General features: G+C 39.4%; 1 protein-coding gene across 1 annotated transcript in view; it reads left to right on the top strand.

Annotated features, from left to right (window-relative positions):
• CTNNA3 (catenin alpha 3) overlaps positions 1-15,509 on the top strand; it is a 928,050-nt gene that overhangs the window by 895,512 nt on the left and 17,029 nt on the right. The window contains exons 16-17 of the mRNA XM_084634510.1: positions 5,451-5,556; positions 14,129-14,263. Coding sequence (XP_084490636.1) covers positions 5,451-5,556; positions 14,129-14,263 — 241 coding nt within the window. The remainder of the gene's footprint in view (positions 1-5,450; positions 5,557-14,128; positions 14,264-15,509) is intronic.

Here is a 15,509-nt window from a genome sequence, read left to right as displayed (position 1 = left end):
ACCCGTTAGCTTTCTAGAAGCACACACTTTACTGAATTTGCACAGTGCTAGTGATTTATAATCAAAAGGAAACAAATTTATTAACAAAACAGCATGGGTTACGTAATAACAAGTGAAAACAAATAACAATAGAGATTATTACAAGCTTAGTCTAAAACTTAATATAGCAAGATACAGCTTTTATTTGAGATGGTTTCTCTCACCCACAGTCTCCTGGCCAGCTTGGCCAGGACCTATTACAGAGCTTAAATTGCATGGGGTTTTTTTTTTTCCGTCTCCCAAGGTGAAAGATAAAGATGTTCTCTCTCTCTCTCTCTGTTCCCCTCTTACAAATCAGGAAGGCCTGCTGAGGACTCAGTGTTCTGTGTGGTGCAGGAGCCACGTTAATTCTCTGTCTCTGGAGGTCAGGTGCAGGATAACCTCTGCTGGCTCAGCTCCATAGCTCTGTTTACTGCTAATGTGTATATTGAGGTAAACTCACATTCTTTTCTGTAGGACAGACCTGTTTATCACCTTTACCTAGGCCAGGGATAGGCAAACTTTTTGGCCTGAGGGCCACAGCGGGGTTCCAAAACTATATGGAGAGCCGGGTAGCAAAGGCTGTGACTCCCCAAACAGCCTGGCTCTCACCCCCTATCCACCCCCTCCCACTTCCCGCCCCTGACTGTCCCCCTCAGAGCCCCCCACCCATCCAACCCCCCCTGCTCCTTGTTCCCTGACCGCCCCCTCCCAGGACCCCCTGCCCCAACCGCCCCTCCCAGGACCCCACCCCCTATCCAACCCCCCCTGCTCCCTGACTGCCCCGACCCCTATCCACACTCCCAACCCCTGCCAGGCCCCCTGGGACTTCCATGCCTATCCAACCCGCCCCTTCTTCCCCCCCCGTTCCCCGCTCTCTGTTCCCTGACTTCCCCCCGGAACCTCCTGCCCTTTATCCAACCCCCCTGCTCTCTTACCATGCCCGGCTGGAGCCAGCCATGCCACCATGCTGCCCGGCAGGAGCTCGCAGCCCCGTCGCCCAGAGCACTGGTGGCACGGCTAGCTGAGGCTGTGAGGAAGGGAGGACAGCAGGGAGGGGCCGGGGGCTAGTCTCCCAAGCCGAGAACTCAAGGGCCATCCTGCGGGGCCATAGTGTGCCCACCTCTGACCTAGGCTGTCTTGTCTTAAACATATTCCAGTAATGTCATACAGAGGGAATTCATAACCTCATATATAACATTAACTCATTGATTCTACAATATTAATAACTAGCATGGTATTAGCATTCAAATGGTACCTCACAAGGCATATTTTATACAAATATTGCAATAATATGAAAGGTGTGAATACAGAGGTCATATATGTCTATATGATATAGTAACAAAAAAGGAAGTGGAATTTGGATCTGTTTGCACTGTGCAGTGGCCTCATATTGTTACACCACAGGAAGATTACAGTCCCATTATGCACAGATTATGTGTGGGTTTACATTTCCACAAACAAGTAGTCCCATTGGCTTTAAAGGGATGTCTCATTTGTGTAAAGTTATGCAAATGCATTAGTGTTTTTGGGAACAGGTCCTGAGAGTTAAATATGTATAGTTGAGCTAAGAGATAAGTAAGAGAAAATATGAGAACAGATTTTTATACTTGAAGTGTGTAAATGCTAAGGATCAGATTCTGCCATCCTTATCACCTTGGATAGTACCTCTCTCCACAAGTAGTCCCACTGAATTCACTAGGTCAACATAAAGTGCATAAGGGTTCCAGAATTTGGCCATAGAAAGGACAAACCTTATTTAAGTTTGTACAAGGGATAAGAAAAGAACTTGGTCTAATGAAATGAAGTTGAGAGAGAAAATGTAGGCTAAATATCAGGTAAAACTTCCTGACAGTGAGATTTATTACTCCATGGCACAATCTTCTAAGGGAAATGGTTTGTCACCCTTTAAAACTAGACAGACAAAACCCTAGTAAATTCAAAACTTGTTAGAGACCTGCACTTACTGGGGAATGGATTAGATGATTTAAAAGGTCTTTTCCTTCCTAGGTACTGTGATTCACTGGTGTCAAGTAGTTAATTGGTGAGGGTGGCACTGTGAGTCAGTTATTCTGGCATTAGATCATCTTGAGCCCAGTCAAATCAGCACCTGCACAGGTGCATTTATTAAAATGCAATGTACTGTGCACTGGAGTACATAAAAGGTGGGTGTTTCACCAATCACTATAACACTAAAAAGTTCACCTTAAACCATGATGACCTCATGGATTAGGGGTAACACCTCAAATATTTTTTAAGAGTTTAATGGATGAGATAACAAAAGGGCAGAAACTGAGCCCACTATATGTAGTTTTCCCAGTGGAATGAAACCTGATTTTATGTTTTAAAAAGTTTGATTTACCCAAAGATAGAAGATGTAGAATAAACTATTTTTCCCTATGTAGAAAAGTATTTTAGAAGTATTTTATTTTCCCTATTTAGAAAAGTATACTTCTGCCTGAAGTATTTTGTGCCCTCCCATTACAATTTGCACTGGTTTCTTCTGGCATTGTCACTATTTATTCATGGATTCCATTCCTAAGCATTTGGTTCGCAATCCAGTTGTGGGTCATGGACTATGTCTAACATCCTCCACAATACACAGAAGTGTGACATGTCAGTTCTTAGAGAATGTTGGTACAGAGGAATATCAACACTTGCCACTAGCTACTCAGTGGGACAGTCATCTGCTTCCTTTCCCCTGCTGACTTGTACAGTCAAGGTAAATATCTCTACCACATTTGTAGTAAGAGGATACAGAGAAGTGAGTGAAGGCCTTATTGGGGTGGAACTGCTTTATTCCCAACAGCAAGATGCTAGGAGAGAACAGATGAGAGAGAGAAGGTAATTTCTAATTCATACATCTATGGCTGCCCCTCTCCACACAATCTCCCTTAGGATCAGAGAGGCAGTGGATTTACATTCTGAGCAGTTACCAAAGAAAACTGAGGCTACGTCTACACTATAGAGCTTACAGGGGCACAGCTCTACCGATGCAGCTGCGCCACTGTAAGATCTCTCGTGTAGCTGCTCTATGCTGACGGGAGAGAGCTCTCCCATTGACAAAATTAAACCACCTCCAACAAACAGCAGTAGCTATGTCAGCAGGAGAGGCAGAAGAAGCTCTCCCAGTGACATAGCGCTGAGCACACTACCGCTTGAGTGACATAAATTTTGCCGACATAAAGTGGTAACATAGACATGGCCGAAGAAACAGTCATTGACTACTGTTATCCTCGCTCTCCCTCCTCGCCCACTGTTAGTTACATTCAGTTTTTATCTTTCAGCTTATATTGGCTTGTAAGCTCTTCAGGAGAGACACCATGATTTCCTGTGTTTGTACAGACCCCAGTAACTGGCCCTGATTGTGGCCCCTGCATGTTTCCCTACGATAACTAAAATAATGACGAGCAAACTAAACTTGGGGCGGGGGGGAGAAATAGCCTTTAATGGCCACTTGTGCAAACATGAAACAAAGGGAAAATTCAGGAAAGGCAAATAAAGGTTAAAAGATGAAGGTAAAGTTTAAATTATTGGGACTTTTACATAAGGGATCATATTTGCTTGTTTTCTGTTTTTTCTTTGAATTACAGCATTTTTTCATTTATAACTTAAATCAAATCACTAAATAGTTTTTCCATAATAAAATTGCTTTCTGTACAGCAGTACAATGGAAATAATTCAAAAATCTATGTTATTGTAGCTTTCTTCAGATATTGTCTTGATAGTTTGGAATAATAAGGAATTGTAGTTTGTAAAATACGATTTCTGTTCAAGGATCAATAAGTAGTTCTTTGCCAAACAATGCATTTAATTAACAACACAAGTAAAAGATTAATCATTATATGTCACAGTGTATTATCATCACTATTTAGGTATTTTTACTGCATATGATTTTTGCATGAGTATGTTGGAGGCTAAATGAAAAAAATTACTGCAATGGTTTGGCTCATTTGGCTCATTACACTAAAAACTGTGCCTCTAAGCAAAATGGCATATTATTCCCATTATCTGTACTCTGAAGTACAATTATTAAGGTAACTTTTGTCCAGTGTTGCAGACTTTAAAATTTAATGCATTGCCTTTAAGAAGCCTAGCTAGCATTGTACATGTTTAAGTTCTCTATAGATGCTTGATAACAATGAAATTAAATGTCTTTCTATGAAACTGGTAGAAAAGCAAAGTCTGTTTTGATAAGGTGCATTTCACTTAGGTACTCTGTATGGTGTATTTTGATATTTGCGTGAAGAATAATGAAATAGTACATAAGGTTTATTTTAAATTGAAGAAACATCCATATTTCAATATTAAATATGCTGAGATATAACATAAAGATCAGATATCCTGGTAATGGGTGTCAAATAACTGCTTTAAGTACTACTGCTATTACTAATTTGTCTTTTTTGGACAATTTGCACTTAGGTCACACAGTTTAAAAACGCAACTCACACAACCTTTATAATTACACTTCTCTTCACAGAAAAGTAACCCTCAAAATGTCTGACCAAATAATGTGTAAGAACTAATTTTGGGGCAGGGATTATCTTTTTTCTTCTGTGTTTGTTTAGTACATCATAGAACGAGGTCCTGGTGCTCATAGGCACTATAATAAAATAATAATAATAATAACAAAATGCAGTCTCCTTGCAAATTCCTGTCATGCATCTTAGGGGTCTCAAATTTGAAATCGTTCTTCAAATCATCTGTGAGTTTAATTGTCAGTCTGTAGATTATTTTTGAAGTACCAAAAGTATTTGATGTCTGAAACTTGATCTGTATTGGTGAGTTTTTACTGGAGCATATTTCATATTATATTGTTTCTGTTTCCTTATTGGATAAGTATAAGTCTTAGAATTAAGTTTCCAGAGCAAATACCCACATTTACTGTTTCAAAATTTACCTAAAATTCAGTGCTTTTGCAACCATTCCACTGAACTCAGTCACTTGAATACTCATGGAAAGTGAATGCAAAAGTGATTTGAACACAGGGAAAGCAAATTCAATTTTTTTATTTGAGAAAATGATCACATTTTTTCACGTACTTGCTCATTTCTAATTCTGAGGTTTGGCTAAATGTCCACACCTTTTGTATGTTTATCTGAAAGTAGTCCAACCTCTTTGGGTTGGAAATGTCATATACTCAAGGTTTTAGTTTGAGTGATTTTGTTGGTGAAATTTTCTAATACATTGTGTTTTGACCAGGCCAAAAGTAGTAATATTGTGTGACACTATTCTAATGCTTCCTCTTCCAGCTGAAGCGATGAAGTACAGGATTGTGGGGCATAAATTAAATCATGTTGATTGAACCTCTAATAAGGTTTGGTTTTAATTCTGAATGAGTTGTTTTATTTAAAGTTTTTTCCTTCCCTATTTTTCATGGGTACTATATTCCTATATGCTATATGATGAAATAAACTTTGTTTCATTTTAAGGGGCAGAGGCCCACTGAAGAATACATCTGATGTGATCAACGCAGCAAAGATGATTTCAGAGTCTGGATCCAGGATGGATGTGCTGGCGCGACAGATTGCTAACCAGGTATTTCATTTAAGGTTTGGTGCAGAGGTGTATTAAGATTACATCAGCCCCAGATTCAATCCAGCCAACTAAAAGGTCACTTTGCAAAAGTATGCCTAGCATGTCTAGATCTGCCTTTCCTATTCTTTCTCCCTCACTCTCTGGCACTGACCACATCTCCCATGGATCTTTGGGTCTCAGATTTTCTAGATCCTTCCTTAATCCCCCCCAAATGTGTGTATTGGTTCTCTAAACCTAAGTGCGACTCCTGTTGCTAAACTAAACAGAATGCAAAGTTTTAGCTGCATGGTAAAACATATTTATGAAGACCCCCCCATTGTCTTCAACAACAATTGAAGTCATATGGGCTTTTATACAAATATTCTACAGTATAGTCAAAGCTTTGCCCTCCGCTAGTCTAAAGAATAGTGCTTAGGGGTTTGAGTACTCGCAGGGAATATATATCATTCTAATTCTAACGAGACAGGGTTCACATCACACTAGGTGAATGTAACATGAATGTTCAGACCAGTGGTTTCTAAGAAATAGAATGTGACTGATGCTCCTCTGTGCTGTCTTCAAGCCTTGCTTCCCTTTCTTTTAGCAATCACCACTGTGTGCTGTGGGCTGCCCAGGACAGGTGTCCGTTATGACACCTCTGCAGGGCATAGTGCTGAAAAAGGGGAATTCATGCAGTTTGGACTGGAGTCAATCTATGTGGCAGTCCGGTGGAAAGTTTTAGGGCCAGATCCTAAAATTCAATTACACAGAGCAAATATGTGTAAAAGTGACGGAGAGCTTGCCATTACATTCCCCTGATCCTGGTACTGCTCTGTGCAAGACTGTCCCAAAGTGATGTGTTAGAACAACATGAGGGTTGCTCTAATTTATGATGGATTACAACAGACCCAGATAGTTTAAAAAAGCATCCCAGCATCCGCATAGCTCACAGGTGTCCAGGCCATGTGCCCTTTTCCTTGTTGAGCTGGCAGCACGGAAGGTGAGTAAGCAGAGACCCTACATTAGCTGTGTGCCACCTCTTCACTGAGGTGATCTTCCCCAGTGAAACAGGCTTTAGGACTAGATTGTGCCAGTAAGCAATGCAGTGTAATGCAACCATACCACACAGGAGGAGCCAGTCCTTAGTCCTTATCTAGCTGGGGCATTCGATTCCCAGTACCGCCCCATCCTGGCCATCAAGCAGCAACTTTGTGGCTGTCTTACATGTCCAAGCAAACATGGCCCAGAGTCTCTGCTCTTCTACTTTCTAACACACTACCCATCTTTCCCTCAGTTTTGAGTATCTTCATGGTGTAGCATGTGGCTCTTATTTATTTATATGCAGCGGCGAAAGTAACTTAAAGGACTTACCGGTATGCAGGACCAGGGTCTTGAGCTGGGGGGGTGGGATTTAGAGGGCTTAACCAGAAGGGGCAGGGCTTCAGGCCGAAGGGGCGGAGCCTTTAAATCCCCAGGCCTTTAAATCGCCACCACTACCCCGGGGTCCCGGCAGTGATTTAAAGGGCCTGGGGCTCTGGCTGTGATAGTGGCGGCCAGGAGCCCCAGGCTCTTTAAATCACCACCGGAACCTCATGGTAGCAGTAGCTATAGTGGCAGACGGGAGCCCTGAGGCTCTGACGGAGATTTAAAGGGCCATGGGCTCCGGCTGGGGGCTCAGGGCCCTTTTAAATTGCTGGCCTGGGGAAGCTGCCCTCTGCCAGTACCGTACCAGCTTACTTTCACCTCTGATTATACAACATATGTAACAGCAGCAGATTGTTCATCTTTCTTGTCCTATGCCACATTATTCTCAAGACTCCAGTTAAGTAAACACTTCAAAAGGTATACATTATTAGTTTGTGCACTTGTGTTCAGAGAAACAATTAAGTAGGAAGGTAGAGGAGTCATCCCTCTTTCGGGTCTTGACAGAAGTTCTTTCAGCATATACATCCTTTCACCATCAGCACTACGCTAGAGCATGGTTCCTTTTTTCTCTCAAGATTCTCTTTAGCAATTGTATATTGGGGTTTAAGAATGACTGTCACAGATATGTTGCAGAGTAAAATGTGACATCAAATCTAAAGACAAGACTTGTAAACTATTTTTCAGTCAAGATGTTTAATAACAGAAAACTAAGCTTCAGTGAAATAACTTTCTTTTCCACCATTTTACTACTTGTCTTATAATTTCACCTACAATGTTATCATTTTATATGTAGCTTAAAACTGGATCTTAAATTAGGATTAAATTATGTACTGCAAAACAAAAGGTGTGTACGGAAGGGATTTTTCCTCTGTTGAACCAAAAATAAGCTCTAAATAACATTAAATTGTTTTCCCTATTTTCTTTTCAACAAAGCTCTAAATGCTGTCTACTCCTTTGGCACACTAAATAATTGTTGAAAATATTGTTATCAGCATGAATTTATGAGCACATATTTCTCTCAACTATGTTTCTATTCACCACATCCTATGCAGTTCAGAAAGCTGCAGCCTGAACTGAGAATAACTAAATCACTTTTATTTGTTATCACATCTATTGTCATTTAATTAGACCACATCACTTTGCTATTCACAATCCTCCTGTAGCCCAAATATATTAGTCTGACTGCCTTTGCAGTTAAGAGAACAACAGTAATGTAGGATAGTGTTTTCCGTATCCAAACCCCCTAGTTTATTTCCTTTGTCTAGCTTCAAAAGTGAGAGAAAAGCTGAAATAAGCAATTGCTGTGTAATGAAGAATCAGTGCTGTAGCTCTTTGACCTTTTGCAGTTAATAAAGAACAGTAGTTTCAAATGAATGATTTTGGTTCAGGCTGCATGCAGTTTCAGAGAATCAAAATTGAGAATTGTGAAACTCTTTTAGTTCATGTAGTTTTTCAGCTGGAAAAATTTCCCATGAATTACATTAAGTGAATCTTACAGGTTCTCCATCTGAACAATACCTTTGGTAGTACTGTTCCTCACTTAATACTACACTTTTTCTCTTATTCTTTTTAAATAAATGTGACGGTGCTGTACAATTGGCATAATTGAGTCACATTGCAACCCATTTTTATTATTAAGATGATTCAGGGTTAACAACTCTGAACATACTCAGTAGAGTAACAATGTAAAAACACATTAGTCACAAAGAAATAATTAGCAAACTTAGTTAACATAAGATTGTTCTAAATCAGTTGTCTAAAATCACTTGTCTAATTTGTGACCTGAAAGTCATATGGCAACATAAAGTAGCCTGTACATCTCTTTTTTATTGAATGTGCTAGAGGTTAAAGTCGTCGTTGAAGATGCCCACAATACTATATAAAATTCAAATTTAAATAATTGTTGTGCTCTAAAAATTAAAGAATTAAGGCCAAACATTATATTAATAGTTAGGAAATCTCCTCATCAAGATACAAATGCCACGCAGTGACAAAATTCCTCCTCTGCCTTAGTGGGTCCTGCACTTTTTGGCGGATTTGCTCACCTCAGAGGTTCATGGCAGCCCTCAGTTTGGCTGCTTCTGCTAGAGGCTCAAACCTGCCATTCACTCAGCAAACCTCATCACTGACCAGCATGGGGGAAACGGAGAACAATCCCCGCAGTCTCTGTGTCCCACCTAGTGGGTCGGGGACAGGCCAGATCCCTTTTCCAAATCAGACCTTCCCTTCTGGTGTTTGTCACAGACCAGGTCAACTCCTCCTGTGTCCAATCAGGAATTGGGGGGATGAGGGGAACTCAAGCCCACCCTCTACACTGGGTTTCAGCCCAAGGCCCTGTGGATAGCAGCTGTCTACAATGTCCCATGTGTCAGCTGTGTGACAGCTATAACTCACTGGGCTACTTCCCCATCGCCTTCCCCCAGCACCTTCTTTATCCTCACTGCAGGATCTTCCTCCTGAAGCCTGATCACACTTGTACTCTTCAGTCCTCCAGCAGCATTCCCTCCCCCACTAACTGATGGGAGGTCCTTTTTAAACCAGGTGTCCTGATTAGCCTGCCTGCCATAATTGAATCTAGTAAGTTCTTAATTGGCTTCAGGAGTCTTAATTGACGTGCCTGTCTTAATTGGTTCTAGCAGGTTCCTGATTGCTCTAGGGCAGGCCCTGCTCTGGTCACTCAGGGAACAGAAAACTATTCATCCAGTGGCCAGTATATTTGCCTTCGACCAGACTCCTGTACCCCACTAGTCTGGGTCTGTCACACATGCATATAAACAAACTGTCCTAAAAATGAGATTAACAACAAATTCTTTAAAATGATTATCTGATAAATAAGAGACAATCAGCAATGTTAAATGTTACATTAAACAAATATTTTGAATGTATGTACATCTACTGAGAACATACTGCAAACTACTACTGTGATACATCGCATTAATCATCACTAAACTCAGTTCAAGTGCAAAGGAAGTCACATTTATTTCTTTGGTAAAGTAGTAAAATCAAAACCCAATAAACTTATGGTCAAAGTTTCCTGCAGAATAACTTTTATTGATCTTTTGTGTTACCGTTCTGCCAGCAGCTAATGGAACTACTTTTTCACCTTGATTTTCAATATAGGTTTCACTGTATTCACAACTAACGCATCCTCAAACCATGTGGAGGATCTTACACAGATATTATTTCTGTAAACCTCCTCCACTCCTTGCCAATCTTCTGGTTGAATTTAGGATTCCATTGACTTGAATAGGTACAGAATCAAACCCTTTTGTTTGCAGTGTTGTTGTAGCCGTGTTGTTCTCAAGATATTAGAGAGACAAGGGGGGTGAAGTAATATATTTTACTCGACCAACTTCTGCTGGTGAAAGAGACAAGCTTTCAAGCTACACAGAGCTGTTATTCTTGTCTCTCTAATCAACCCATTTGTAATTTGCCACTATATCTAACTGAAACTTATTTCTCAGTGTGAGAAATTAAACTGGTAACTAGCAGTTGTTCTCTGGGATGATAAATGCTAGGAACATAGTAATTACCATACTAGAACAGACCATTGGTCCATCTAGTCTGGTATGTAATAGTGGCCAGTACTAGATACTTCAGAAGGATGTGTAGGAAACCCCTAATGGAATAACCTGCCCAGAAAGGAATTTGCTTTCTAACATGTGTTAATAATAATTGGCTACTTAATCCCTGAGCATGAGGGTTTATGTCCCTTGTATCATTTTATCGTGTTTAATGTAACTCGGATTATCTACATAAATGTCTCATCATTTTTTGAATGCCATTGAGCTCTTGGTTCAATCATATCATTTAGTAATGAGTTCCACAGGTTTGAGTTGTGGAAAATATTTGTCACGTTTGGATGTGGTGCCTTTGTTTCACTGGCTACTCCATTTTTAATTCTATTATGAGAAAAGGTTAATGGCCTTCTCCATGAAATTCATTATTGTATAGATCTCTACCATACCCATAACTTTTCATCTTCTCACTGAACAGACCTAATGTTTCCAATCTTTCCTTATATGGAAGTTTTCCATGCTTCTCATCATATATGTTGCCTATCTCTGGAACCTTTCTATTTGATATATTGTTTTCAGATGGGGTGAGCAAAGCAGAACACTCAAGGTGAAGTCTTAACAAATAATATAATGGTATTATAATATTCTCAGTGGTATTTTCTAACCTGTTATATGTTATAACCTTTTTTTATTTTACCTCCATGGCACACTTAGCAGAGCTTTCCGCTAAGTTATCCACAGTGATCCAGGCCTTTTTTCAGAGTGGTTACAGTTACTTTAGAACTCAGTAATGTGTATCAGTAATTAAAATTATTCCTTCAAATGTGTATTGGTCAACACTGATATCATGCTATCCATTTTTCTAGCTTCGTTATGTCTCTGGACTTTACAATATACTTGTCTAATTTTACCTATCCTAATAATATGGTGCCATCTGCAAATTTTGCCACTCACTGTTCATCCTATTTAAACATACATTGGATTTTAAATACCATTGCCTCTGCACTGGAGACTTATATGATCAATTTTACTGCTCTTTGAAGTCAATGAGAGATTACACTGAAGTCCTATCTGCCCATCTCTGGGATCTGCCCAAGTGGAAATAAATATCACAGGTCATTTTACAAAAAACTGTAGAGGACTGAATAGATGGTTCCAGTCAAAATATTTCATATCCATACAGTTAGTCCTGATGCTTACAGCTGTTTATGACTGGAAGGACAGATTTTATGGAACTGCAATTAAAGAAATAAACAATGTTTACACAAGCTGGCTACATTGTACTGTGATAGCAGTGTTAAACTCATTAATTACAATGTGCATTGAGGCCAAAAAGCAGTACCAAATTTGCTTTTTCTTTTTTTTCCCCCAGATCTAGGAGGAAGTGCTGAATCTCTCAGGTTTACAAGCCAGTGATTCACTTTTTTAACTTGTGATTGTTCCTGGCTTTCTTTTTCTAAATCTCAAGCATACAGTTTTTTAATTCATAAATAGAATTTTAAATTCTGCTCTGTAATCCTGTGGAGTGAATCCTGGCCTCACTGGGAAAAGTACCAGTGATTTTAGAAGGACCAGGGTTTTCCCCGAGGTATCTCATGAATTAAGCAGTCTGATGCTCCTTCATAGTGTTACCTATTGTGGATTTTATATCAAAGGATCTTTGTGTATAACATGCATCATTGTGGAAGACACACTGGAGTCATTTCTCTTCAACAGCAGAAACTTGGATGGGCCTTTATGTTCTACTGATACTGACATCACCAGTATTTTCTAACAGTAAGAATACCATGAACAGCAAAAGGTCAGGCCTACCACAATTGGTTGAAGTGTATCTTTTTTTAAAAAAATACTAGTATTGACACACTGTTCCATCAAAGGAAACTGACTATATTTTCATGGTATCTACAGTAAAAAAAAAAAAACTACAAATAAATCTCTCAAAGACTGTATTGGCCTTTACAGTAAGGCTACTTCATACTGCTCCGGCAGTGTATCGGGATTCAATAACCCCTTCACACTGCCATAGCAGTGAATAGTAGCCTTAGTGTAAATGAGAATCCGATACTATGTTGTCATAAATATAAAGGGAAGGGTAAATACCTTTAAATCCCTCCTGGCCAGAGGAAAAACCCTTTCACCTGTAAAGGGTTAAGAAGCTAGGATAACCTCGCTGGCACCTGACCAAAATGACCAATGAGGAGACAAGATACTTTCAAAGCTGGAGGGGGGAGAAACAAAGGCTCTCTCTGTCTGTGTGATGCTTTTGCCGGGAACAGAAAAGGAATGGAGTCTTAGAACTTAGTAAGTAATCTAGCTAGATATGCGTTAGATTCTGTTTTGTTTAAATGGCTGATAAAATAAGCTGTGCTGAATAGAATGTATACTTCTGTTTTTGTGTCTTTTTGTAACTTAAGGTTTTGTCTAGAGGGATTCTCTATGTTTTGAATCTGATTACCCTGTAAGGTATTTACCATCCTGATTTTACAGAGGTGATTCTTTTACTTTTTTTCTTCTATTAAAATTCTTCTTTTAAGAACCTGATTGCTTTTTCATTGTTCTTGAGATCCAAGGGTTTGGGTCTGTGTTCACCTATGCAAATTGGTGAGGATTTTTATCAAGCCTTCCCCAGGAAAGGGGGTGTAGGGTTTGGGAGGATTTAGGGGGGGAAGACGTTTCCAAGCGGGCTCTTTCCCTGTTATATATATTTGTTAGACGCTTGGTGGTGGCAGCAATAAAGTCCAAGGGCAAAAGGTAAAATGGTTTGTCCCTTGGGGAAGTTTTAACCTAAGCTGGTAAAAATAAGCTTAGGGGGTTTTCCTGCAGGTCCCCACATCTGTACCCTAGAGTTCAGAGTGGGGAAGGAACCTTGACATATGTGAATAGTCTGTTTCATCAGAGAGAGATTTCCCACAAAGTATACTCCATCACTCCTCTGAAGTCATGAGTAAAGAGAAGATTTCATAGAAAGTATGAGCATCACCATAAAAACCCGAGAATTTGCCATGAGATATTGTTCACAACTATGACCTACTCCTTCTCCCAGCAATGTCAATGGGAATTTTGTCATTGCCTTGAGTGGCATCAGGATAAAGCCCATAACCTAGAGTCACTTATAGTATAACCGTCTATTAATGTGGGTTTCCATTGTTATTAGTCCATGTAACTTGCACAATAAATGGTAAGTAATACTGCAAAAATGAATGCAGAGCTTCTTAGGTGCTGAAGGAATAAATAATTTCATGCACTAGTGAAAGCTACTCAGCTAGAACTATGGCTAAGGCGATCCCAGTAGTCTTGAATTAAGGATGGGTGAATGCAATGAAGTTTGGGATTACTGTGCACCTCTTTGTTTGCAGAGTTTAAAAAGGTTCACAACATTAGCAAATAACCAAACTTTAGAGCAGTGAGAGCAAGACTACATTAGAGAGCAATTACAATGAACATTCCTAAAGGGAACATGAATGTGATAAAAGTCTGGGTCTAAATTTTGAATGCACGTTTGAAATACATTCACTAGTTTGGACATTAACATGGTCTGCTGGAGAGCTGAGAGTTTAGAAAAGATTAAATCTTAAGCTTTAATAATTGAAAATTGAAGTGATTAAGAATTTGTAGAAAGTGTTTTATTCATTATTCTTTTTCATGTGTAGTGTCCAGACCAATCATGTAAACAAGATGTATTGGCTTACCTGGAACAGATCAAGCTCTATTGTCACCAGCTCAAAATCTGCAGTCAAGTTAAAGCAGAAATTCAGAATCTCGGTGGAGAGTTCATCATGTCTGCTGTAAGTAAAAAGAGTCCAGAAGATACTTTCTGTGCTAGATACAACTATAGATTTTAAATTTTGGAGTGAATTTGTAGCATTTGTGAAATGTAGTCTCATAGTCCTGAGGTCCTTATTTTATTTCCCACTGGTTTATATCTTGTGTTGTCATTTATACCCAAGCAAAGTGAGTAAAAGATACTATCAAATCAGAAAGAAAACATTTTACACCCACGTTGTACAACTGTGTAATATCACAGATGATACAAGGCAGTGGAGAATCAGGCCTGGTGTCTTTAAAGATATCAATTGGCCTGATTCTTCATTCTGTTACACTGAAGTAACTAAGTTAACTTAAATAGAGAGACCCTGATCTAAAATTGGTTTAGAAAATCAGACCCATTTTGAGGTAATGTGTGTTCACTCAGTGCTGCATCTTTCTCATCCCATGGATATCTCTCTATATATTTTCACTTTTTGATTTGGGAGCTGTTGTTCCCAGCTCATAAGGAATTGGCTGGGGAGGTTCTAGTCAGGCTGTTGCAATGTGAGAGTAAGAGAGCAAAAAAACAAAACAAAACCCTGAGAACAAGGGAAGTTGGTGCTTAATTAGATTTCTGGATCTGCATTAGCCTGGGGACATCAGGTTAGGGTAGATAACTACAAATTAGCCATTGCTATGATTTTGAGCACCAATTAGTAGAATTTTCTGTCCTCTTGCAAGAGAGTAACTCACCTAGCAGAATAGTCTGACCCTGAGTATTCAAATTATTCCATCAGTGAAGAAACAACCTTTTTCATTGTGCTATTATTATTTGTGCTGAGGTAGTGCCTAAGAGCAGGAGGGATCTGTCATGGACCTGTGCGCAGTGCTGTACAAACACATAACAAAAGTGGTCCCTGCCCCAAAGAAATGATTAATCTGAGTAATACTTATTCCTTTCTGATATCTCCATGCTCACATATGCTTGAAGGTATATAAACAAATACATATTAGAACGTAACTACAAAGGTATACAACCAATAATTACTAGAATGCAACAATGATTTTCTCTGTGGTCTTCATGAAAGCACTGGTTAAATTTTCAGGGACTGAAGTATTTTGTTTTTTAAACCTGGACCTCTGAGCTGTTTTTATTTGTTTTATAATTTAACTAGAGGTTACATGAATTCTTGTCTGCTTAGACAAGCCTTAAATTGGATCAGTTTTTGTAGTTTATGTTGAGGGTCATATTGGATGAGAATTTGATGACCATATTTCAATCTT

This window comes from Lepidochelys olivacea, assembly GCF_965140295.1.
Source record: "Lepidochelys olivacea isolate rLepOli2 genome assembly, chromosome: 7".
NCBI lineage: Eukaryota > Metazoa > Chordata > Testudines > Cheloniidae > Lepidochelys > Lepidochelys olivacea.
Note: the sequence above shows the minus strand (reverse complement) of the source record. Positions and strands in the feature narration are given on the sequence as shown.